This window comes from Scyliorhinus torazame, chromosome 16, assembly GCF_047496885.1.
Source record: "Scyliorhinus torazame isolate Kashiwa2021f chromosome 16, sScyTor2.1, whole genome shotgun sequence".
Lineage (NCBI taxonomy): Eukaryota > Metazoa > Chordata > Chondrichthyes > Carcharhiniformes > Scyliorhinidae > Scyliorhinus > Scyliorhinus torazame.
This window is the reverse complement of record NC_092722.1, coordinates 158,356,458-158,381,303: the sequence shown is the minus strand read 5'-3', so window position 1 is coordinate 158,381,303 and position 24,846 is coordinate 158,356,458. Positions and strand designations below refer to the sequence as shown.

At 50.2% G+C, this 24,846-nt stretch overlaps 1 protein-coding gene across 1 annotated transcript in view; it reads right to left on the bottom strand.

Annotated features, from left to right (window-relative positions):
- Positions 1-24,846, bottom strand: part of LOC140392309 (scavenger receptor cysteine-rich domain-containing protein DMBT1-like) — a 101,925-nt gene that overhangs the window by 58,541 nt on the left and 18,538 nt on the right. The window contains exons 2-3 of the mRNA XM_072477626.1: positions 18,341-18,491; positions 6,667-6,875 (exon numbers count right to left, since the gene is read on the bottom strand). Of these exons, the coding sequence (XP_072333727.1) occupies positions 6,667-6,875; positions 18,341-18,491 (360 nt within the window). The remainder of the gene's footprint in view (positions 1-6,666; positions 6,876-18,340; positions 18,492-24,846) is intronic.

The following is a 24,846-nucleotide window of genomic DNA, read 5'->3' as shown; positions in this document are numbered from 1 at the left end:
CCACTGGTGACAGTGCTCAACCTGTAACACCGGCCTTCACCAATTTCACTGCTTTTCTCCCCAAACCTCATCACTGGGACCGACCTGCCCAGTCCCGATTATCTCAGACCCCACATGCCTGGTCAGGAGGGCACTGTCCATGCACTGCATCACCTCTTTCCAGGTGCAGATTCAACAGTGGCCATTGATGCCAGTGGTACTGCTGTGGCTCTGAGTTACTGTGGTACTCTGTTTGGCTCACAGCTCCTGGGAGTGGGTCGCCCTCCTCAACACGAACCACAGCCCTGGCTGACAGGATGGGATACTAGAAACCACAGGCTGTTAAATTGCTGTTGCCTCCACCTTGAAACCCTGTTCTATTGCTAATTCCGCCTTTGCTATTCATGTAACTCAGCTTCGTCTATACAATGTAGTGATTGCAGCTTCTGCTCAATCTCCGAATCCGGATCTCGGGCTCCTCTCACTGACATCAATTTCTTTACAGGTAGGTGTTCAGGATATAATGGCGTGATCTACCGGTCAAGCCACTCCTGAACGGGAGCACAATGTGGCCAGTAAATGCCAGGAGAAGCCTCCCGCGGGCTTCCCGGCTGGCAGTATGCTTTGTGGGAGGTTTCCACTTCAGGACCCCGCAAAGTGGCGTGATAAGGATTCTGAACACAATAAGCGGGTCCAAGCTGGGTGCACTTCAGTAGGTTTTAAGCCTACTTACGTGTACTCACCTGAGACCTACCAGCCTCCCGGCATCTAATGGCCTCCCCAGGGAGTCTCCAGACGGATGCCATTCAGTACTGGTCCACAGAAATGTGGGCCAGGCGGAAGAGAACCCATGGTGTCTCCTGGTCCATCGATGGCCCCTGGATGGTCAGGGACAGGGCAGATAGTCCTCTGGTCCTCCCCCTGGTACGCCATCACCTCGGCACTGTGAGGCTGACACCTTAGCACTGCCATCCTGGCACTACCAAGGTGCCCAGGTGGCACTGCAAAGCTGGCAGAACTGCCAGAGTGGCTCGGGTCCTTACATGGCAGGGTGGCATTGGCAAGGGTCAGGACCCGAGGAGGGCCATGCCCATGAAAGGAGGTTGATGGGGGGTTATGTAAGGTAGGGGGGGTTGCAGGCAGGTGTGAAGGGACCTCTGGAAGGTTGGGGGCGTGGTGACAGATGCGGGTCCTGGAAGAGGGGGGGCCTGAAAGGTGGAGTTGGAAGGCCTGAAAAGGGAGGTCCCTCAGCGGTCCCATAACGGGTTGTCATCACTTGGGCATGTGCGGGGTAATACCCTTATGTCAGGGGAGTGACATTGCCCATGGGCGGGGTATGTGGGGGACCTAGAAGCTCACTTAAAGATCGGGGCACCCTTTCAAAATGGCGGCCTGATCTCTGAGGAGCCAGTCTGGCAAGTGAGTTCACCTCATCAGTGAAGAAAATAATTCTAAGGACGCGATTTCATGTCTGCGTCGCGCTCTCGCTCAAGATAGCGGGAGAGGCCAAAATTGAGAACAGTGCCGGACGTCAATCGGTTTGCGATCTAACCTGCCCGCTGATGCACTATCAATTACGACGAGATGAGAGTAGAATGTAATCAAGGCTTTATTACACAGAGATATGTGGCCTCCTACAGCAGCTGACGAAATGGCTGCTGTTCGGAGAGCACACATTTATACTCCGCCTCCTGGGTGGAGCCAGCAGGCAGGGATCTACCCCCGTATCTGTAGTACAGGGGCCTTACCATAATACCCATATATACAATATAATACAACAGTGGTGACTACCACACCCGCTCCTGTTGACAAAATTAGGATTCTGCCGTGGCGTAGCGAGAAACTAATAATCACCACTTGAGGCATTCTCCATACAATTAATAGGAAAGACCTCCTACCTAATGGCCTCCCATGATCTAACTGCCTCCCCAGTGTCATGATATTCAGGTGAACATCACAGCACATACATACATAATGATGGACAGATCAATGGACCAATCAACACACACAACACGACAGCCAATCACAGACAAGAGCATACACAGTACAAAACAGGGAACACAACACTTCCTGGGCACTCGAGCAGGAGACGGCTCAGGGCACAGACCTCATGCCAGCCACTCAGACATTCACCATGTGCTGAGTACCAGAGTTTACTATATTAATAGTTGATTGAAATAAAACTGTGTTGTACCATTCGCAACCGTGTTGGTTCGTCTGTGTATCAGAGTACCCAACACTTCACCCAGGAAGGGGTCATGTAGGTGTTGATTAGAACAGCTTTTTAAAAACGTGAACCTGGCAGAATGGCTGCTGCCGGACCTGAGGAGGTCAGTAGCCATCTTCGTTCCCAGGCAATGAGATCAGGGGGACTGGGGTTGCTTCCCCAGTGCTCGGGTGGGCGGGGATGTGGAGCAGACACGGTTGAGGTGGACAGCCATCAGTGGGGAGGATCGACCCTGGGCTGGAGCGGGGGGGGGGGGGGGGGGGGGGGTCTCAGCCCCCACGGGTCTGCCATGCCACCCGCTGGACTGTGTGTACCCATTATATGGGGGCAACTCCAGCCCCTGCCTGTCTATCTCACAGACCACCCATAATTCCCACTGATTGTGGGGGCTATATCTAATAGGGAATCGACAATCATAGTTAAGTGAGCACCTCACAGCTCCCCTAGTAACTGCAGGTTCTGTGTTCTATGAGCTCCTGCCTTTTGCTGCAAAGCTGTTTGAAGACCTGGGGCGGGTTTCTCCATCCCACCGCACCAGAGATTTGGGGCGGCACGGCATCAGGATTCTCTGTTTCGCCAACTGGACAATGGGATTTCCTATCGGGAAACCCCTGGGGTGCTGGCAAAATGGAGAATCCCGTCTGTGGAAAATTCAGCCCCTTGTTTCTGTTTGCTGCTACCTCGTCCTTGGTTTGGATTGCTGTTTACCTGCTTGACTATCAGACTCGAGGAGGAAGGATGATGGGAAAGAGAGAAAGCTCCTGCTGCCTGGAGAAAAAAGGAGAGGTAGAGGTGAAGCCTTTTCTTTTTCTTACTCTTTACTGCGAGTAAGCCTCCCCGCCTGCTTGGAGGTTGAAGGGAGGGGAGGAGAGTGGAGAGGAAGGAGGGAGGGGGCACGCTGCCGCAAGAGAGGGCCAGGAGGGCTTGGTGCCTGTTAACATCATCACTGTTTTCTTTGGGACTGAGTTGGGAGTGGGACTGAGCTGCCTGTGTTTTGCTGGGCCACTCCCAGGCTGAAGGCTCTACTCTGCCCTGCCCTGTTCTCCCACCCAAACGACTAAGGTGGGAATGGGGACCCCTGGAGGCCTCATCTTGCTGTGCCCCCCCAGGGCTGAAGCCCTACGTCCTCCCACCCAAAAATCCAAGGTGGGAGTGGGACCCTCGAGGGCTGTGGGATCGCTATGTACACGGCTGTGTCCTATGCCAGGATCAACTAGGCCAAGTGTTCCGAACTCCTGGTTGGTCCGTAACAGATAGACACCCCTTCCAGAGGAGCTCAGGCCCATCAGCTGGCGCAGGACTGACAACCGCTACTTTGCCGTGACAGAGGACTTCGAGCCAGCTAACTGGCTGAGGTCACCGCTCACCTGGCACGCTGAACAGGAGTGCTCCGAGTGCTGTACAACAGAGGTCGAGTTCTCGTCATAAACCAGCTGATCATCTCCATGCTGTGGTATCAGCTGGTCACCTTGACCCCTCTTCCTGACTTTGTCACACACATTCAGAGAACCCACAATCGGTTCTTCTGGGAAAAATGATCCCACTGGGTTGCTGCGGATGATCTGAGTCTCCCACTTGGGAGGGCGGTCAGGCACTGGTGTGCCTCCACACCTAGGTGGTGACCTTCTACCTTCAGATCCTGCAGCAATACCTTTACGCGGACCCTTTCCACAATGGTTGCCCTGACAACGTATTTCTTCCGCCAGGTGCACAGCCTGAACTATGGCATGCAGCTCCTTTTATTGACCAGTGTGGTCTTCGAAACTCCTTGCAGGCACTGCCCATCTTGTACCAGGACCTTCTCAAAGTCTGGAACATGGTCACAATGCGCCGCAGGGTTGGCTATCATTAGGGAACCGTGACTCAGGAATCCACACTTCCGCCAATATCTATTCCGGCGGCTGGCGGGTCGGAAGGCTGTGGCTGCCAGGGTGACCAGGATCAGGGATGTATTGGGTTGGATGACACCCTACGAGTTTGCCAAAAGCGCAACTGTGACCGACCAGTTTGCGGCCGATGCCATCCAAAGCCTCAAAATGGTTGTACTTGAACCCGAGAGCACTGACGGTCTCGAGGCGGCACAGGTGTGCGATGGCCTCCTGTCTGACTGGACCCCTGTGCGGACGGAATTCCACATTGGCTCCAAGGTCTGTACCCTCCCTCGAGAAACAGTGTCCCACAATCCTAGCCGCCTCACAGAAATACCCTCCATGCCTTTTCGCACTGCAGGGTGGGGGTGGGGGGGGGGGGGGGGGGAGATTTCCTGCACACCTTTCACTCCCTTGTCCTCACCTGCTGTCAGGACAAGCCTTGGCATGCCTTGTTGCCATCCAGCAGCAGAGGTCCCCACTGGAGGTCCCTCTATGGAGCATCCTCCCCATCAATCTTCAGGACCTGGGGTGGGGGTGCAGCAGTACCGTGCAATCACCATTTGCATTGGTTCACAGATTGGCAAGACGCCAGCCTTTATTGCAGTCTTGTGGAGTGCGTGAGCCATGTCTATGTTGAGTGTTCTTAGCTGCACCCCCTTATTAGTTTTCTGAAAATCCTTTAACTGAAATTTTGTTTGCACCTCAGCCCCATGCTCCTCATCTACTGGCACCCGGTGCAGAGAGTGGCGGGGATGGCGGGGGACCTCCTCGTGAACCTGCCTGGCCTGGCGAAACTTGCCATCAACAGCTCCAGACAGCAGTTGACCGAAGGGGTCGCCCGGCCAGACTCTCTGCCCCTCTTCTGCGGCTATGTTCGTGGCTGGCTGTCCCTTTAGAGGGAGCATGCAGTGTCCATGGGCATTCTAGGGGCCTTCCGTGTCCGGTCGGCACCGCAGAGGTTGGATTGCTTTATCGACCCCTCTTATCACATTTTGAATTGATGTCTCATAAGTTTCCATTGCTCTTTGTTATTTTTGGGCAGTGCCCCTACCAGAACCGACTGTTTTTAATTTGTTCCTGAGTTTGTATCTGTTATTCTATTAAGTTGATTAACACTAAAAGAACGATGTGTGCTCTGTGCTTGTTGATCTGGTCTCCTCGGTGACATGGCTGTGAGCTGTGTGAGGTTTCCTCTGCAGGATCCATTAAAGTGCTGCTCCCCCTTGTTGGCGGGGAGCTGGCAGGCGCGATATCAACGAATCAGTCGGCGGCGGGACCATAATCTGCGGCTTGAAGCCCGTGGGACCCTGTTAAGTAAACCAATTGACGTTTGATATCGTTAATGGCCTCACCTGGTTGAGCATCTGGAAGCTCACGGCAGCTTCCGCTCGCGACCACATTTAGATAACTTTCCAATAAAACACGCCCTAAGTGTGGGCTTGACTGGGGAGAAACTCCCCAGGTCCCGAAAAAGTGACTAAGTGTGGTTCGATAGTGGTGGGGAACTCTGCCACAAAACCGGTTATAAACTCCCAGCAAAACATGCCACAAATGACAGTTAGAAGCTTTTCCGTCAGATTGTGCTCAAGATGTTTCAGGGACATAACACATTGAAGGGAATCTTGTTTAGGCGACAGTGGTCTTAATTGGCAGCTGTGTATTCAGCAAGCCAACTGCATGCGTCTCTCCGAGAAGGCCCAACTGATCTTGCATCATTCAAGCATTTAACTGGCTAGGAACAGGCTAGGAACAGGATGAAGGACCCAGGGGGCAGAGGTCCCTGCCGCTGACAGCTGCCGTCCAATCAGAGGCCTGCAGCTACAAAGAACAAAGAACAAATAAAAGTACAGCGCAGGAACAGGCCCTTCGGCCCTCCAAGCCTGTGCCGACCATGCTGCCAGTGTAAACTAAAATCTTCTACATTTCCTGGGTCCATATCCCTCTTTTTCCATCTATTCATGTATTTGTCAAGATGCCCCTTAAATGTCACTATGGTCCCTGCTTCCACCACCTCCTCCGGCAGCAAGTTCCAGGCACCCACTACCCTCTCTGTAAAAAACTTGCCTCGTACATCTCCTCTAAACCTTGCCCCTCACACCTTAACCCTATGCCCCCTAGTAATTGACCCATCTACCCTGGAAAAAAGCCTCCGACTATCCATTCTGTCTATGCCCCTCATAATTTTGTGTCAGGTCGCCCCTCAACCTCCGTCGTTCCAGTGAGAACAAACCGAGTTTATTTAACCGCTCCTCTGTATTCAACAGCAGCAATGGGGATGCGCTGCTGCCGCCAGGGCTATACCGACCAGAGGCCTCAGATCGAGGATGAAGCCAGATACATGTGAATATGTCCTATGAAAAAAGAAATTCCCAGGTATTTCAACCCAGAAGACATAGCAAATATGTCCACAAATTATTAACTTTCAGCTCTAATGTTCTTTGATTAAATTAAATGAATGAATTTGATTTAATTAAGGTGAAATACAATTGATCTATGCCTTAATTGATGCCGAGTGGCTCCTTGAAACTAACCACACATTCATTCTAATTTAAACTATATTGAACAAGACAGGAAATTTTGCACACTTACATTGGTACAACGGCTGAGAGTAGTAATATGCAGTAAAGCCAGCACTCGTTCTAAGGTGATCGGATTTAAAAGAAATGGTCATAGTGTTGGACGATGATGTAAATGTGTGGTTTGATCCAGTACATATTGTTGCAATCAGAGAAGAATTTGTTGAAGCTCCATCATATATTGCAACATAATCGTTTGAGCACTGCGATGATACTTCCAGGCTGGGTAGAGAATAATAGTAAATTGAAAATATATTTGTAGTAATCTCTTTTTACAATTAACAATTTACTTCATAAATGCACATCTGCAAAGAGCATTAAGAGAGTTGGATGTGTGTTCAAAAGATAACGAAGCATGAAACATGGAACAGCCATTCAGTCAATCAATCTTTCCACAAAGTAAATACAATTTTCCTTAACATTCATATGATCTGTTGCATTTAATCTCCTGACTGAGTATTCCTGTGATATTTCTCCCTGCTACTTATTGTAATCAAGGAAGATGCCAAAATATGAATTTCCATTTCTCAACCCAGCTGCTTTCAGAGAATTGGAACTAAGGATTAGGTATCGGACATTTGACCCATTGAGTCTGTTCCATTATTTAGTGTTTGATCTTTGACTGGTATGATTGTGATAAATCTATGCTGCACTTGCTTAAAAACCAATAACTCCTCATTCAGATCTGCTGTCTTGAATGTTTGCAGTGCTTCAGGTGCGGTCTAACCAGGACTTTAGACAGTTGCCAAGGACTTATATCCATTTATTTTCTGTTCATTACGATATAAAGGTGAGCATTCCATTAGCCTTTTAAAAATATTTTGTTCCTGTTTGCTATGTTTTAATGATCTGTGTAGCTGGACTTGTCTTTCTGCTTAGTTTGATTTGATTGAACATTACACTCTGCTTGACTTCTGGTGGAAAGGAAATGTCACCTCCCTTGAAGCCTTTGAACATCAGGACCTGACTTATTCAGATGGTGGGGATCAATTCCCAGTATTCAGAGAGTTGGGGTAAATCATCCCACCAACTCCAACATCTCAATGTTATTTCACTCTTGACTGAATATTGATTGGCTGCGCTTGGAAGTACCACCTTGTGGAGCTGTCAGCCAATTTGATTGGCCGACAGCTCTCCAGCCCATCCAGGTATAGTGCAGCAGTGGACGGAAGAAACACTGCAGCACCGTGCCTGGGAGGAAGTGCAGGGAGCCAGTGTGAGTTAAGTGGCAGGACTCCCAGGGAGGGAGGGTAAGGGATGCCTTGGGGCCTCAGACGATAGGGGGGGGAGAGGGTGCACATGGTAAGTGCTTCATCAGGGGATAGGCCAGACAGGAAGGATGTCCGGAGGTGTCCTGTCCATGAAGGGAGGGCAGCTCCGGTCAGAAGGGTGGTTTCGATGGAGGCTGCCACTTTCACGCCCGAGTTTGAAGCTGTGATTTTCTCTGCTTCCCACCCTTAGCAACCCGGCACCTGCCAAACTGAAAATTCTGGCTCAGTGAAAAACGCCATTAAATGGCCTGTAAGTGGCGCCTTAATAGGGGCAGGGTTAGGCTTCCCCTCCAAGGCCCTGTCCATCCCACCGTAAAATCACCTCGGGATGGGCAGCATTCCAGACAGATTCTAGTCCATGCAATTTTTTGCTCCCCTCCGTTGCCCTCAAAACCCTTCGAGGAGAGCTTAAAATTCAGACCCAGATAATTGGAGAAATCTGCAACTTTCACGCAGCAGGGTATGTGTGGAAATTACCTAAGGACCAACCATTACACAACATCCCCAGTAAATATGCCTCAGGATTCAACAGAATCACAAAGATGTTTAACTGGGGCAGAATATTGAATCGACAAGCCAATCGACGAATAGATCCAGCCAGGCCTAGGTCGAGGCCTAACCACAGGAATGCTGATTGACTCGGACCAGCATTGCATGACATTCTTAACTGGATTCTCCCGCTTAGATTTTTGCTGATATGCCATGAGGAGCACCGTCTTGTGGTCCGATTACCTATGGACCAACCATTACACAACATCCTCAGTCAATGAGTCTAAGGATTGATCAGAAAAACAAAGATGTTTAACTGAGGGAGAATATTGATTCGACGAATAGATCCGACCAGGCCTAGATCGAGGCCTAACCACAGGAATGCCCATCCCGACCACCAATGCTGGAATTGACCACGTGACCTGGCGTAACCTGACCCAGGAAGACCCTGCCAGCGATTGAAACCAAGCCTAAACACCCCAAACCAGTGAAGACCCCTTGCGAGGACCCAAACACGCCAAAAGGTAGACCTGTCCTCACAGAACCCCAGGGCCCGACCAGATCATGAACATGCTCTCCCCCGCCCCCCTCTGGTGACCCCAAAATCGCAACCTGCGCCCAGGACCCCTCCAGATGCAACCACTTACCTTCCACAAGGTCAGACTTCTCCCATCGGATCTCAGGACTACCAAAAAGCAGCGGCCAACCTAGGAAGCGAGGGAAACGTGCCAGTCTGCAGGTGAGACTAAAACAAACTGGCTTCAAGTGTCCTCTGCCCAGCATACTCCTGGCAATCATCCAAGCAATTGAAAACAAGTTGGACAACATTAACGCTGTTTTGAGGGCCACGAAGAATCCAGCACGAGTTTTAAGGATACAAAGTAATAACATTTATTTACAGTAACATATATATATATAACAGCAGCAGCAACTTCCCTTGCTGCACACTCCTTCCTGCTGGTTCCTAAACTGGCCAGCTTTATTTATACTAGGAGTTTACTAATGGTTTCTCCGCCCCCCTCATTGGGGAGCTCATACTCCCACAGGATTGTGGGATTGTCATTAGTCCCCAGCCAATGGTAAGTAGGCAGGTTATAACATCCCTCCCCCCCCCAAAGTCCAAGGAATCCACCAAAGACCCTGGCGAAGGAGGGCGTTGGACTCGTTTTGCCGCAGGCCGGACACCATTTGCACGAGGCGCTGGATCAGGCGGCGTGTAACGAGACGGAGACCGGCGCTTCCGGGATGAACGGCGCAACGGTTGCACATCCACGGCCCGTGGACCCGAGGGTTCCCCCTCTGATGCATCCTGTGTCTCCATCTCGGAGTCAGAGTCTGCTGCTTCCGTCATGTCAGTGTCTCTATCTCCATTCGGTTCTGTAACGACCTGCGCAGGCTTCGAGTGAGGCATCAGTAGAAGATTGTGAGGACTACCTTCCCTTGTCTCTGGTCTCTGCGGCTGTAGAAATGAGCTCCGGGGGCGGGAATCTTTTGAGGGGATAGTCTTCTGGACCGAACATGGTCTACATGCTTGCGCTGGAGACGACCCTGGGCTTGCACCTGGTAAGATATAGGGCCCGTTTGGCGAAAGATTACACCAGGAACCCATTGGGCACCACCAGCAAAATTCCGAACGAACACTGGGTCACCGGGCGCAAACTGCCGAATCGGCCGATGCCGAGAAAATCCCTGTCCCTGCCGTTCTTGTGTGCGGCGTACTTTTGCGCCAATGTCCGGGAAAACCATACTAAGGCGGTTGCGAAGTCTCCGGCCCATTAGGAGCTCTGCGGGAGCTACCCCAGTCACCTCATGGGGGGTGGTCCTATACATAAACAAAAAGCGAGCCAGTCTCATGTCCATTGATCCGGAAGATTGCTTCTTTAGGCCTCTTTTGAATGTTTGCACTGCGCGCTCTGCCAACCCATTTGAAGCTGGGTGGTAAGGGGCAGTGCGGATATGGCGTATGCCGTTCATCTTCGTGAACCTCACAAACTCCTCGCTCGTGAATGGAGTGCCGTTATCCGTGACCAGCACCTCGGGGAGGCCATGCGTACTAAACGACAAACATATCTTTTCAATTGTTGTGCAGGACGTTGTCCCCTGCATCTTATGCACCTCTAGCCATTTAGACTGGGCGTCAATTAATAGAAGGAACATGGATCCTTGAAAAGGGCCTGTGAAATCTGCATGCAAGCGTGCCCAAGGCCGCCCTGGCCATTCCCAGTGATGTAGGGGCGCGACCGGCGGAAGCTTCTGATGCTCCTGGCAAATGGAGCAGTTTTGGGCCACCTTCTCAATGTCGGTGTCGAGGCCTGGCCACCAGACATAACTCCGGGCCAACATTTTCATTTTGGTCACACCTGGATGCCCATTGTGCAAGTCTCTGAGTATCAGCTCCTGGCCTTTTTCCGGGACAATCACACGCGTCCCCCACAAGAGGATGCCGTCTTCCACGCTGAATTCTGACAGCTTGGAGGAAAATGCCCGCAACTCGCCTGGGAGCTGTCTATGCTGCCCACCATACAGGACTATGTGCCGAACCTTTGACAGGACTGGCTCCGTCTGGGTCCACTCACGGATCTGTGATGCCGTGACAGGCAAGGTGTCCATAAAATTTAGGGTTGCAACCACCTCACCGGTCGTGGGGGTCGACATGGGGCCGGTCGATAAAGGAAAATCGGCTCAGTGTGTCGGCATTTGCTATCTGCGTACCTGGTTTGTGCTCCAGAGAATACTCGTATGCAGCAAGCAACAAAGCCCAGCGCTGGATCCGTGCGGAAGCAATGGGCGGTATTGGCTTATCCTCTCTGAAAAGTCCCAGCAGAGGCTTATGATCAGTCACGATAGTGAAATGGCGACCATACACCTACTGGTGGCAGCGCTTCACCGCAGAAACCACTGCCAGGCCCTCCTTCTCGATCTGCGCGTACTTTTTCTCCACTGCAGTCAATGTGCGGGAGGCGAAAGCTATCGGTCGCTCAGCCCCGTTCTCCAACTTGTGGGACAGGGCGGCCCCAATGCCATACGGGGAAGCATCACATGTGACGAGCAAAGGCTTTCCAGGATCATAGTGGGTTAGTAACCCAGACGACGACAATTGTTGCTTTACCCGCCGGAAAGCGGTTTCTTGCGGCTGACCCCAAACCCAGGTGTCATTTTTCTTTAGCAGAAGGTGCAACGGGGCCAGCGTAGTTGCCAGATTGGGGAGGAACTTCCCGTAATTGTTTACGAGACCGAGAAAAGAACGAAAATGTGAAGTGTCAGTCGGGGCGGGGGCCTGTTGAATTGCACGCACCTTCTCTGCGACGGGGTGCAAACCTTCGCGGTCCACCCGATAACCTAGGTAGACTACTTCCTTTGCCTGAAATACGCACTTTGTGCGACGTAAACGGACTCCAGCCTCCGAAAGGCGTCTAAGGACAGCCTCCAGATTTTCCAAATTTTCCTGCTCCGACGTCCCTGTAATCAAAACGTCATCTAATTAGACAGCAACACGTGGTAAACCTCTCAAAATGCCCTCCATAACACGTTGAAAAATTGCGCAGGCAGAGGATACTCCAAAGGGCAATCGTGTATATTCATACAGGCCCCGGTGTGTATTAATCGTTATATATGGTTGGGAGGCAGGGTCCAGCTCCAACTGCAGGTAGGCGTGACTCATATCTAATTTTGTGAACGAGAGTCCACCTGCAAGCTTCGCGTAGAGATCCTTTATGCGAGGCATTGGATATCGGTCGAGTTGGGAAGCCGTATTCACTGTAAGTTTATAGTCGCCACACAAGCGAACTGTGGCATCTGGCTTCATTACAGGTACAATTGGTGTTGCCCAGTCAGCAAAACGGACGGGCCTGATAATACCCAAACTCTCCAAACAAGTGAGCTCCCCTTCTACCTTCTCGAACAAGGCATAAGGCACCGGGCGCGCCCGGAAATAGCGCAGCGTGGCTCCTGGTTCGACTTGGATACGGGCTACGGCCCCTTTTATTTTCCCCAAACCAGGCTGGAATACATCTGGGTATCGTCCTAGCACCTCAGTCAACCCTTCAGAAACTGTTTGGAGGATGTGCTGCCATTGCAACCGCAAATGGCGCAACCAGTCCCGACCCAACAGGCTGGGCCCATGGCCGCACACCACGATAAGTGGGAAACGCCTCTCCTGGTGTCCATAAACAACAGGGGTCATTGTAGTTCCTGCAATGTCCAGTGGTTCCCCCGTGTAGGTGGCCAACCTGGCCTGTGAGTCGGTTAATGTAAGGGTCTGTATACCCTGCTTGATGCGGTCGAATGTCCTCTGGGCGATCACGGAGACCGCTGCGCCAGTGCCCAACTCCATCTCAAGCGGGTGGCCATTGACACGGGGAGCTGCCACACAATGCAGCTGCAGGCAGTCGTCCTCCGTCTCCACGTCCTCAGAGTAGTCGCCGCAGGTTCATCCACATGGAAGGTACGGCCCCTGGGCTGGTCCCAGTTACGGCCCCTGGGCTGGTCCCAGTTTCGGTCGGAACGACGGCGCTTCTGGCGCCCCCAGGACCGCCGTCCGCGACGGGGTCGGCGCCTACAAGTCTGACACGGACATGGCTCCTCATCCATTGGTACTGGAGAAGGCTCCCTTCGGGGAGGAATGTCCGACGGCCACTGGCGTCGGTCCGGATGTTGACTCGCCCAAGTCTGCAGGAGTGCGGGGGGACGTTTTCGGACGGAAGGGGTTGCGCCCCAAGGCATGCACTTCCATTCCCTGTAGCTCCTGCACTCCTCGTTCTGCGCTCTCTCGGGACAATACTATTTGAATGGCCTGTTGAAAAGTCAATGTTGGCTCAGCTAACAACTTTCTCTGGGTGGCCGCATTGTTAATACCGCAAACCAAACGGTCGCGTAACATTTCTGACAAGGTCTCACCATAGTCACAGTACTCCGCAATCCTGCATAGCCTGGATAGAAAATCGGCAAGGGATTCTCCAGGGGTCCTCTCAGCGGTATTAAACCGGTAACGCTGGACGATCGTGGACGGGGTTGGGTTAAAATGTTGCCCCACTATATTCACAAGTTCATCAAACGTTTTGGTGTCCGGCGCAGCTGGGTACATAAGGCTCCTAATCAACCCAAACGTATGCGGGCCGCAGGCGGTGAGCAATCTGACCACCTGGCGCTCATTTTCGGTGATATTGTGTGCCCGTAAATAGAAACGCATCCGTTGTGTGTACTGGTTCCAGCTTTCCAGCGCACCATCAAAAACATCCAAACGTCCGTACAGAGGCATGGTATAATAGAAAACAACTTCCAACCTGTATCCAACAAAAATCCAGGGAGGTGGCTTCAGCAGTGTAGACAGCTATTCACTTTAACCTTCGTCGCCAGTTTTGTGAGGGCCACGAAGAATCCAGCACGAGTTTTAAGGACACAAAGTAATAACATTTATTTACAATAACATATATATATATATAACAGCAGCAGCAACTTCCCTTGCTGCACACTCCTTCCTGCTGGTTCCTAAACTGGCCAGCTTTATTTATACCTGGAGTTTACTAGTGGTTTCTCCGCCCCCCCCTCATTGGGAAAGCTCATACACCCACAGGATTGTGGGATTGTCATTAGTCCCCAACCAATGGTAAGTAGGCAGGTTATAACACGCTAGAATTACCTCTCAGAGTGAAGCGAGAGACTGCTGTGTGCTCTAATTCACAGAGATTCTGGGCGCGATTCTCCACCCCCACGCCGAAGTGGCCGCGCCGTCGTGAACACTGTCGAGGTTCACGACGGCGCGGAACGGCCCCGGTCCCGACCGATTCAGGCCCTGACAATGGGCCAGTATTGGGGCCGCGTCATCTACCCGCGCCAGGCCTTGTCGCCCGCATAAAAACGGCGGCGAATAGATGACGCGGCCGGTGCCACATAACGGACGTCATCCGCGCATGCGCGGGTTGGCCGGCGCCAACCCGCGCATGCGTGGTTGCCGTCCTGTCCAAATCCGCCCCGCAAGAAGATGGGGGACGGATCTTGCGGGGCCGCGGAAGGAAGGAGGTCCTCCTTCAGAGAGGACAGCCCGACGATCGGTGGGCACCGATCGCGGGCCATCCCACATTCAAGGTACCCCCCGGTGCAGGATCCCCCCTCGCCCCCCCACAGGCCGCCCCCCCCAGCGTTCACGCACCGCCCACGACTGTAGCGACCAGGTGTGGACGCCGCCGGGGGGAACCCACCGTTTTGGCCTGGCCGCTCGGCCCATCCGGGCCTTAGAATCGCGGGGGTGCCGGAGAATCGCCATTTTGGGTATCTCCGGCGATTCTCCGGCCTGTGGCCCGCGAAACTCGACCGGCCTGTTCCCGCCGCTTGGGAGAATCGCGGGAGAGGGCGTGGGACCGGCGTCCCCGGAAATTTCGGTGGCTCAGGCGATTCTCCCAACCGGCGTGGGAGTCGAGAGTTGCGCCCATGGTTCACCCCTGCCTCACTGGACTGTGCCATACAACTTGATGGCTTCTCAATTCACCGGATGGACCGTACAGCGGCATCGGGCAAAGGGTGGAAGGGTTTATCATCAACTCCTCCTCATATGTGGTGACCCTGGAGAACTACTGCGCTACGGTCCTGGAATACCCGACTCTGAATTGCCACCCATACTACCTTCCATGGGATTTCACTTCTGCCATCATCACAGCGGTCTACATTCCACCCCAGGCGGAAGTGAAGAGGGTGCTTGATGAATTGTATTCCGCTATAAATGTCAGTGAAACAGAATACCCGGAGGCCTGGTTCACTGTGGCCGGGAACGTCAACCAGGCCAATCTCGAGTGTACTGCCAAGATTCCACCAACACATCTCCTGTCCCACCAGGGGCCCCAACATGCTTGATCACTGCTACACAATACATCAAGGGCACCTACTGATCCATCCCCTGATGGAAAATCGGACCACAAGACGGTGCTCCTTCTCACGACATATAAACAAACATCTAAGCGGGAGAATCCAGTTAAGAATGTCATGCAATGCCGGTCCGAGGCAACGGACATGCTCCTATGCGACTGCTTGGAGTCAGTGGACTCGTCTATATTCAAGAACTCAGTGGCCAACCTAGACACATATATCACCACCGTCAGTACCTCATTAGTAAGTGTGTTGAAGATTGCATTCCAAAGAAGGAGTACATGCATTCCCCAACCGGAAACCATGGTTTAACTGGGAGAGCCACTCCCTACTGAAGTCCAGGTCTGAGGCATTCAAGACAGGCAACCCTAACCTACACTAGAAATCTAGGTACAACCTCTGCAAAACCATCAGGGACACCAAGAGATAATACCAGATGAAGCTAGGGTCACAGACTAATGACCACAGACTATTGTCGGTTGTGGCAAGGTTTAAACAATATAACAGGCTACTAAACAAAGTAGAAACTCCGGCAACAGAGCACCCCTCGCCGATGAACTCAATGCATTCTCTGCTCATTTCGGGCAGGAAGCCAACAAATCGTTGCTAACTGCCCCAACAGTCTCGGACACACCCTTACCTACTATCACAGCCATCAGAAATTACATTGGCCTTCTTGAAAGAGTCCTCGCAGATTCCCTGGTCGTACACTCAGATCCTACATGGACCCACTGGCGGATGTGTTCACAGAGATCTTCAACCTCTCCCTACTCCATTTCGAGGTTCCCACATGCTTCAAGAAGACCACTATCATACCGGTGACAAAGAAGAACCAGGCAGCGTGCCTCAGCGCTGGCCTTGACATCTATCACTATGAAGTGGTTCAAGAGGTTGGTCATGAGACACATCAACTCCATACTTCCAGACTGCCTTGATCCACAATTCGCATACATCCACAATCGGTCCACAGCAGGCGCCATTTCCCTGGCCCTACACTCATGCCTGGAGCATCTCGACAATGAGCACTCCTACATCAGACTCCTATTCATTGACTACAGCTCTGTCTTCAACACTATAATCCCAGCAAACTGATATCCAAACTCCAAAACCTAGGACTTGGCTCCTCCCTCTGCAACTGGATGCTCGACCTCCTGACCCATATACCACAATCAGCAAGAATAAGCACTGGCACCTCCTCCACGAGAGTCCTCGGGGCTGGTTTAGCATAGGGCTCAATAGCTGGCCTTTAAAGCAGACCAAGGCAGGCCAGCAGCACGGGTTCAATTCCCGTACCAGCCTCCCCGAACATGCGCCAGAATGTGGTGACTAGGGGCATTTCACAGTAACTTCATTTGAAGCCTACTTGTGACAATAAGCGATTTTCATTTCATTTCATTTCAGTACCGGGGCCCTGCAAGGTTGCGTACTTAGCCTCCTGCTATATTCCGTATACACACGTTTGTTGGCAAAATTGGGCTCCAACTCCATCTACAAGTTTGCTGTTCACACGGCCGTAGTGGGTCGGATCTCAAATAACGATGAGTCAGAGTACATGAGGGAGATAGTGAATCGAGTGGCATGGTGCAACGACAATAATCTCTCCCTCATTGTCAGCAAAACTAAGGAGCTGGTCATTGACTTCAGGAAGCGAAGTATCATACAAGCCCCTGTCTGTATCAATGGTGCCGAAGTGGAGATGGTTGACAGCTTCAAATTCTTGGGTGTACACATCAACAATCTGTCCTGGTCCATCCACGTCAACTCTACGATCAAGAAAGCACAACTGCGCCTTTACGTCCTCAGGAAACCAAGGAAATTCGGCAAGTGCGCATGACTCTCACCAATTTTTACAGATGTACCTTAAAAAGCATCCTATCTGGCTGCATCACAGCTTGCTATGGCAACTCAACTGCTGGGCCCAAGACCATAAGAAACTACAGAGAGTTGTGAACACAACTGAGTCTATCATGTGAACCCTCCTCCCATCCATTGACTCTGTCTACACCTCCCGCTGCCTTGGGAAAGCGAGCAGCATAATCAACCACCCCTCCCATCGGGTGGCTTACCCACTCATCCAACTTCTTCCATCGGGCAGAAGATACAAAAGTCTGAGAACACTAACAGATTCAAAACAGCTTCCTTCCTGCTGTTACCAAACTCCTGAATGGCCTACTCATGGACTGAACTGATCTCTCCACGCATCTTCTCTCCTGTTGTAGCACTATACTCGGTATTCTTTACCCAAAGTATTTGTCCGTGTATTACACTGCATATTTATCATACGTCCTATTTTTCTCATATATGGAACGATCTGCCTGGACTCAACGCAGAACAATATTTTTCACTGTAACTCGGTACATGTGCCAATAAATCAAATCAAATATTGCATTTTAGTGGTTGCCTGAACAGGATTAAATATTAGTGACAAACTATTTTTTTTAAAAATTGGTTCACTTGCTGTCTTACTGACCATCTCCAGCTGGAAGACCGATGGCTGGTCAGATATCAGCATCTTTCATTATTTGGATAATTCAAATCCTGATTAATTTTCCAATCTTTGAGCCAAATACTTTAGCAGGTTAACTGCTGTTTCAGTTCCAGCTAAAACTTTTGCCTCAATTTTAACTCCGTGTAAGTGGATGGATTTTGATTGGCTTCATTGTATCCAACACTGGGGAAGCAGGTGTCACCTAAAAGAGTGAAGAGAACGTTTACAAAGACTTGATAAAGGCTCATGTTGCAGGAATGTGAGAAAAGAGATAGGGAATGGATCTAATTGGACAGCTCTTTCAAAGACCCACTAGAGCCACAATGGGACCAAAAGCCTCCCTTATATGTTGTCATGTTCTCTGATTCTATTATACACCTGGCGAGATAATCTGATACATCACATGGGTCAGTTTCTTTACATTCTGGAAATTTTACATTGTAGATCACCATGATTGTCCTTTCTCATTGACAAAACAAACTGTGGGGAAGATAGTTTAAAAGCATTCAGACGCCTTATTGTCTATTCATCACTGGCTCCCTCTGACAGTTACATGAACAAGTGGAAATGCTGTTACTTACTGAAAACCATCCAATTTCAAAGTTATTCTGTGCCGTTTGGCCACTTGAATGTACCAAATGCATTTGGCATTATTTGGATACGGTTCCGGATAATTAGGGCTGGTAAATGATCCACTCTCAGTCTCAAACCTCCCTCCACATGTTACTCCATCTAATTACAATGAGAAAATGAGGAAAAGAGTAATGTAAAATAAGACGTTGATCCTCTTTTAATAATTTCGCCTCCTCACCTCAGTAATTTCACCCCTCGCTGAGGAATAATTAGTTGAGCTCCCATGACACTCTTGTCCCTCATTCAACTAGCTGATATCTATTTATCTTAGCTGAACTTTCACACACTCCATAATTGTTGGGGACATTGCAGCAGGGCCTAATGTTCATTTCAAACATTCACAAATTTGTAAGCGCATTTGGCTTCACTGGATGGACACCGGGTAAGAAAATCCTGATTTCTTTTATTGCAACATTCTGAGCACTTAAAAAAAACATTGAGGGACTTCTGGTGGCGTTTGCGGGAGGGTCGGCCACATCGAATGGATCTCCTGCCGGTGGCCACTATTTGCAGAGCTTTCGGGGGTTTCCCCGATTCTTTGCTCTCTCCCACCCTGATTATTGTCGGCCTTTGGGGCTGTCCCGGGCATCAAGCGGGGCCGGTTTGAAAACCGGCGAGGAACCCCGCACGGATGTCGGGTGGCTGGTGCTGAGGTGTCGGGCCCAGCGCGCGTGGATGTTGGAGCAGCGGGGCGGAGCCAAACAGAGGTCGAGGCGGCAGGCCCGAAGCCAGGGCACGATGTAGGTGAGATGTCCCACATCGGGTGGCTCCCGCCTAGAACGTTGTAAGAAGACTAAAGTCCGGTCCCAGGGGAATTCTGGAGGAATACAAAAAAGAGAAAGAAGTTTTAAAGAAACTTGGTGAAAGCTTTTTTTCCTTTTTTTGAAGGAAGAAGTTTTTGTTTTTCTATTAAAAAAAAGATTGAAGGAAAGAAGTGTGGAAAAAAAAAGGAAAAATAATAAGTCGTTAAAGGATGCGAAAAGCAGTGTTGAGGAAGGGAGGAAACGCGGGCTCGCCAGGTGCAGTGGGATGGTGCTGGAGTTCGGATCTACTAGGACCTGACAGTGGAGTTGGCAAAAAGATGAGCGGCGTTCAGGCGAGTGAAGGCGGCACTGTACAAAAAGGGGGTGCGATTTGGTATGGTATACCCGGCCAAGCTGAGGGTGACATATGATGCCAAAGATTTTTATTTCAAGACAGCGGAGGCGGCTGAGGCGTTCGTGAGGGCAAAATGCTTGGGACAGACGTGAGGAGCAGAGCAGGAGACTGTGGACTGTGATTGGGGAGCTGGAAAATGTATAAATGCTGTAACTTTCTTTTTACTGACGTGTATTGTAATTTGCTTCTCTTCACATTGTTACAAAGTGCAAGTTATTAGTTGGGTTGATTGGCATTCTGTGTTGCGACGGTTATATCTTATTTTAGTGAATTGTCTGGGTTGGATTGTTGTTTTTGTTTTTTCTTTCTCTGGGACTGGGTGGGAGGGGACGATATACCTTAGTGGGGGAGCCACCCGCGCTAGCTAACTAAAGTCGGCTAGTGAACGGAGGTGAGGTGAGAGCAGGGCTGCGGACATTGGAGCCGGGTTAGCAGATTTCGATGGGCCTACGAGGCGAGTGAGGGGGGGGAAGGGATTGATGCTGGGAGATGTTTCTTCGCGAGGAAATGTAGGGGGGGGGTTTTGGGAGGGGGGGAAGGGGTTCGATGTTAATAATGGATAGGGGCGGGTCAGGCTCATAGGGCAGGGCCCGGTGGTATGATGATGGTGGATAAGAAGGGTGGGGAGGGGGAGAGACCCCCAGTCAGGATAGTCACGTGGAACGTGAGAGGGTTAGGAGGTTCGGTCAAGAGGTCAAGGATGCTTGCGCATCTTAAAAGTTTGAAAGCCGATGTAGCAATGCTGCAGGCGACTCACTTGAGGGTGAAGGACCAGGTGAGACTTAAAAAGGGCTGGGTTAGTCAGGTGTTTCACTCTGGATTTGACGGAAGGGCTCGAGGGGTAGTGGTAATGGTCAGCAAAAGAGTACGCTTCCAGGTGGAGAAGGTGGTGGCAGATCAGGGGGGTAGATATGTGATTGTGACAGGGGCGCTGGAGGGGAGGTTAGTGGCACTGTTAAGTGTATACGGTCCCAATTGGGACGATGTGGGATTCGCAAAGAAGGTGTTTGGGGCCATCCCTGACTTTGACACACACAAACTGATAGTGGGGGGGGGACTGGAACTTGTGCAGGAACCAAGGTTGGACAGGTCACGGCCCGCGCTCGCTGGTCCCATCAGGGGGCGCGAAGGCATTGGCTGGGCTTACGGTGGAAATGGGAGGGGTGGACTTTTGGAGGCTTCTGCACCCGAGGGAACGAGAGTACTCGTTTTTCTCAGCAGTCCATAAGGTATACTCGTGAATCGACTTTTTCGTGGTGGGGAAGGCTTTGCTGGCTGAAGTTAAGGGGTCGGAATATTCGGCAATTGCAGTGTCAGATCATGCTCTGCATTGGGTGGATATGGTACTGGAGAAGGGGGTGGCGTAGTGGCCGGGGTGGAAATTAGATGTGGGACTTCTGGGGGACCAAGGGTTCTGTAACAAAATTGAAAAGGTAATTGAGGAATATGTAGGTTTCAACTGTACGAGTGAGGTGTCGAAGGCAGTTGTCTGGGAGGCTCTAAAGGCGGTGGTGAGGGGTGAGGTGATTTTGTTTGAGGCCAGTGTGGACAAAGAGGAGAGGTTGGAGTGGCAGAGGGTAATCGATGAGATGTTGGAGGTAGATAGAGTTATGCAGAAGATGGGGACCCAGCGAAGCTGGAAAAGACGGAGGAACTACAGGCGAGCTTTGACCGACTATCTACCAGGAAGGCGGTGCGCCAACTGAGAGGAGCAAGGGGTGCAGTTTACGAACATGTTAGCAGGTCAGCTCCGGAGGGAGGCAGTGGTAAGGGAAATTGTTCAGATGAGGGATCGGGCAGGGAAGTTGGTGGTGGCTCCGGATCTGATTAACAAGGTTTTTGAGGAATTGTATGAGAGGTTGTACAGGTCAGAGCAACCTGGGGGAGACCAGGAGATGCAGGAATTTCTAGATGGGTTGGAGTATCCGAGGTTAGGAGGGAGACAGGCAACATTAGTGGAGCAGGAGATAAAGGATGCGATTGGGAGGATGCAGTCAGGAAAGGTGGCAGGGCCGGATGAGATTCCAGTGGAATATTATAAAAAATTCAAGGATAAGCTGGCACTCCTGATGGTGGGGATGTTTGAAGAGGCGATGGGGAAGGGGGTGTTGCCACAAACTTTGGGGCAGACGTCGATTTTCCTGTTGCTAAAAAAAGATAAGGATCCGACGGAGTGTGGGTCGTATAGGCCCATATCACTTCTGAATGTGGACTCAAAAGTATTGGCGAAGGTACTGACGGGTAGGCTGGAGGAGTGCCTCCCGAAGGTGATAGGTGAAGATCAGACGAGGTTCGTGAGAGGGAGGCAGCTCTTTTCAAACGTTAGAAGGATATTGAACGTCGTTATGGCACCGGCAGAGGGGAAGGAAACAGAGGTGGTTGTGGCATTGGACACTGAGAAGGCGTTTGACTGGGTGGAATGGGGGTACTTGATGGCATTTCAGGAGCAGCTTGGGATTGGACCACGATTTGTGAACTGGGTAAAGCTACTATATAAGGAGCCAAGGGCAAGTGTCCGCACAAACAACATCAGCTCGAGATACTTTTCTCTTCACCGTGTGACTAGGCAGGGATGTCCTATGTCCCCCCTGCTGTTTGCACTCGTGATTGAGCCATTGGCCATCACATTAAGAAGTTTGGGAGTATGGAAAGGAATAGTGCGGGGGATGGGGATAGAGCATTGGGTGTCCTTATATGCCGATGACTTGCTGTTATACGTGTCGATAGGGGGAATATTGGAGCTGCTTCGAGTGTTTGGGTCTTTCTCGGGGTACAAACTAAATCTAGACAAGAGTATTTTGTGGTGTCTCGGCTGGGGGTGGGGGCAGGGGTGGGGCGGCTGCCATTCCGTAGGACAGGGACTCACTTCAGGTATGGGGGTGCAGGTTGCCCGGGAGTGGGGGGGGGGGGGCTCCGCAGGTACAACATTTCTCGTTTGGTGGGGAGAGTGAAAGCTGATCTGGCAAGGTGGGATGGTCTCCCTCTGTCACTGGCGGGTCGGGTACAGGCGGTTAAAATGAACGTGTTGCCGCGATTTCTGTTTATATTTCAATGCCTACTGATTTTCCTGCCAAAGGCTCTTTTCAGAGAGATTGAGGGAAAGATTACTTTGTTCATATTGTGAGGGAAGGTGGCCAGAATGAGAACGGTGCTGCTACAGAGGGGAAGGCAGGCAGGCAGGCTGGGAGGCCATCTTCGAGGTGTTGGACCAGCCAGGGTTGGAAACAGGTGCGGAGGCAGATGTTGTAGTCTTCGCCTCGTTGATCACCCGAAGGCGGATCCTGATATGTTAGAGAGCAACCTCTCCACCCTGTGCCCTGGCGTGGTGGGGGGACCTGTTGGAATTCTTGACTCTTGAGAAGGTTATGTTTGAACTGAGGGGAAGGAAGAAGGGGTTCTACAATTCATGGGCATTATTCATTATGCACTTTCAGGAACTGGATAACATCGAACATTAGTTGGGGTGTGTGGGTGGGAGGGTTGGGCGGAGGGGGGCTGTGTGTGTTAATTGCGACTATGGGTGATCCCTAATTCCTTTTTGTCATTTGGTTGTGTGAACATGCGGGCTAATGTTTGGGGTTTGGTAGGAGGATGGGATCGTTGTTATTGATATGGGGATTGACATATTTGTTGCTGATTATTATTTATTGTTGGTGGGTGTAAATTTGGGAGAAAATGTGAAAAAGGAGAATAAAAATATATATTTTTTTAAAAATTGACTGTCATGTGTTTGCCAATCTGACAGTCCTGAAATCAATCCAATAAAGCTTTGCATTGATATATTGCAAGTCTTTAAGTTTTTGAATTTCCTTCCTTTTACACAGGGATGGTGAGGTAGTTAACAACAGCCATACAGCTGTCATGATTGAGATCAGCTAACTCGGATATACACTAGTAAACTAAACCAAGATGTTCCAGAAAGTGACTGACTATTGACAGATTAATGCATTCGGGGCTGGTTTAGCACAGGGCTAAATTGCTGGCTTTTAAAGCAGACCAAGGCAGCGAGCAACACGGTTCAATTCCCATACCAGCCTCCCCGAACAGGTGCTGGAATGTGGCGACTAGGGGCTTTTCACAGGAACTTCATTTGAAGCCTATTTGTGACAATAAGTGATTTTCATTTCATTGTAAATGAAAACACAAAGTGCTGGAAAAAGCCAGCAGCTTTGACATCATCTGTGAAGAGAGAAACAGAGCAAATGTTTTGTGTCCAATATGACTTCTTCTGAACACTTCGCAAATTGATGTAGGTAAATAAACTCAATTGATTAGTTTCTAAAAATGTGTTTTTCTCTTCATAACTGTCTCTTCATGTGTCTCTAAACTTCCACAACCTTTGCATCAAACCTCTCTGTCATTTTTCTTAGCTTCTGCACTTTCTTGTTCTGGAACCTTATTGTCTCTATTTTACTCCATGGGAACATTTCAGACATCCTGGTTGAAGTGGTGCCGTAAATTTGAAAGACTGCTTTGGGCAGTAACATCATTGAATTGAGCAAGGTCAGCTCAGAACAACTTCCCCACATATTTTACGGGGTGGGATTTGTAGACAGCACCATCTTTTAAAAGACTTCTGTTCCCACATCAAACTTGCTTTTTTATTGGCGGCAGCATTTTACAGAAAAATATTATAATTAATTGGCACTTAAATCATTTTCCCTCTGATATATTCAAGTAAAGTAATCAAATCCCATATTTCTGTACATTGATATTTTTACAGAGTGAAATGTTCGAAATATCATTAATAAATAATTGAGTCTCCACTGCAGCAGGGTTTTGGGGAGTTCACCATCTAACTCTGTGGCAGCAGCATCTCTGAATAAATCCTGCGCTATGTTTTTGTGAACTTAAAACGTGGCACCTCTATTTCCTTTTTCCTTTACAGCAACAATAAATATATAACAGAAGATAAATCTGGCGACGAGGATTCGGCCCACAAACAACTATCGACAAAGGTTTGGGGGTCTAAAAAAAACCATCATCAACACTTGGACTGAAAATCATAGGTGGGTTTATGTCAAGTAAAAAAAAGACTCTTCAGATCATAGAGGTGTGTCAGTGGGTGAATTGGCTGTTTGCGACAGCCATTAGTGTGAAATAAGGATTTCAAAAATAATTGTACACAACAGTGAGTTACTGGAGCATATCTTTTGAACAATAATCAAATTTCCATGCATACTTACTGATTGTAGTGGGTTGAAGCTGCAGGGATCACACATGAGACTGTAAATGGACTGTGGGAACTGGAACCTAGGAGGCTGCCAAATGTGCAACAGATTGATCGGGAACCGAT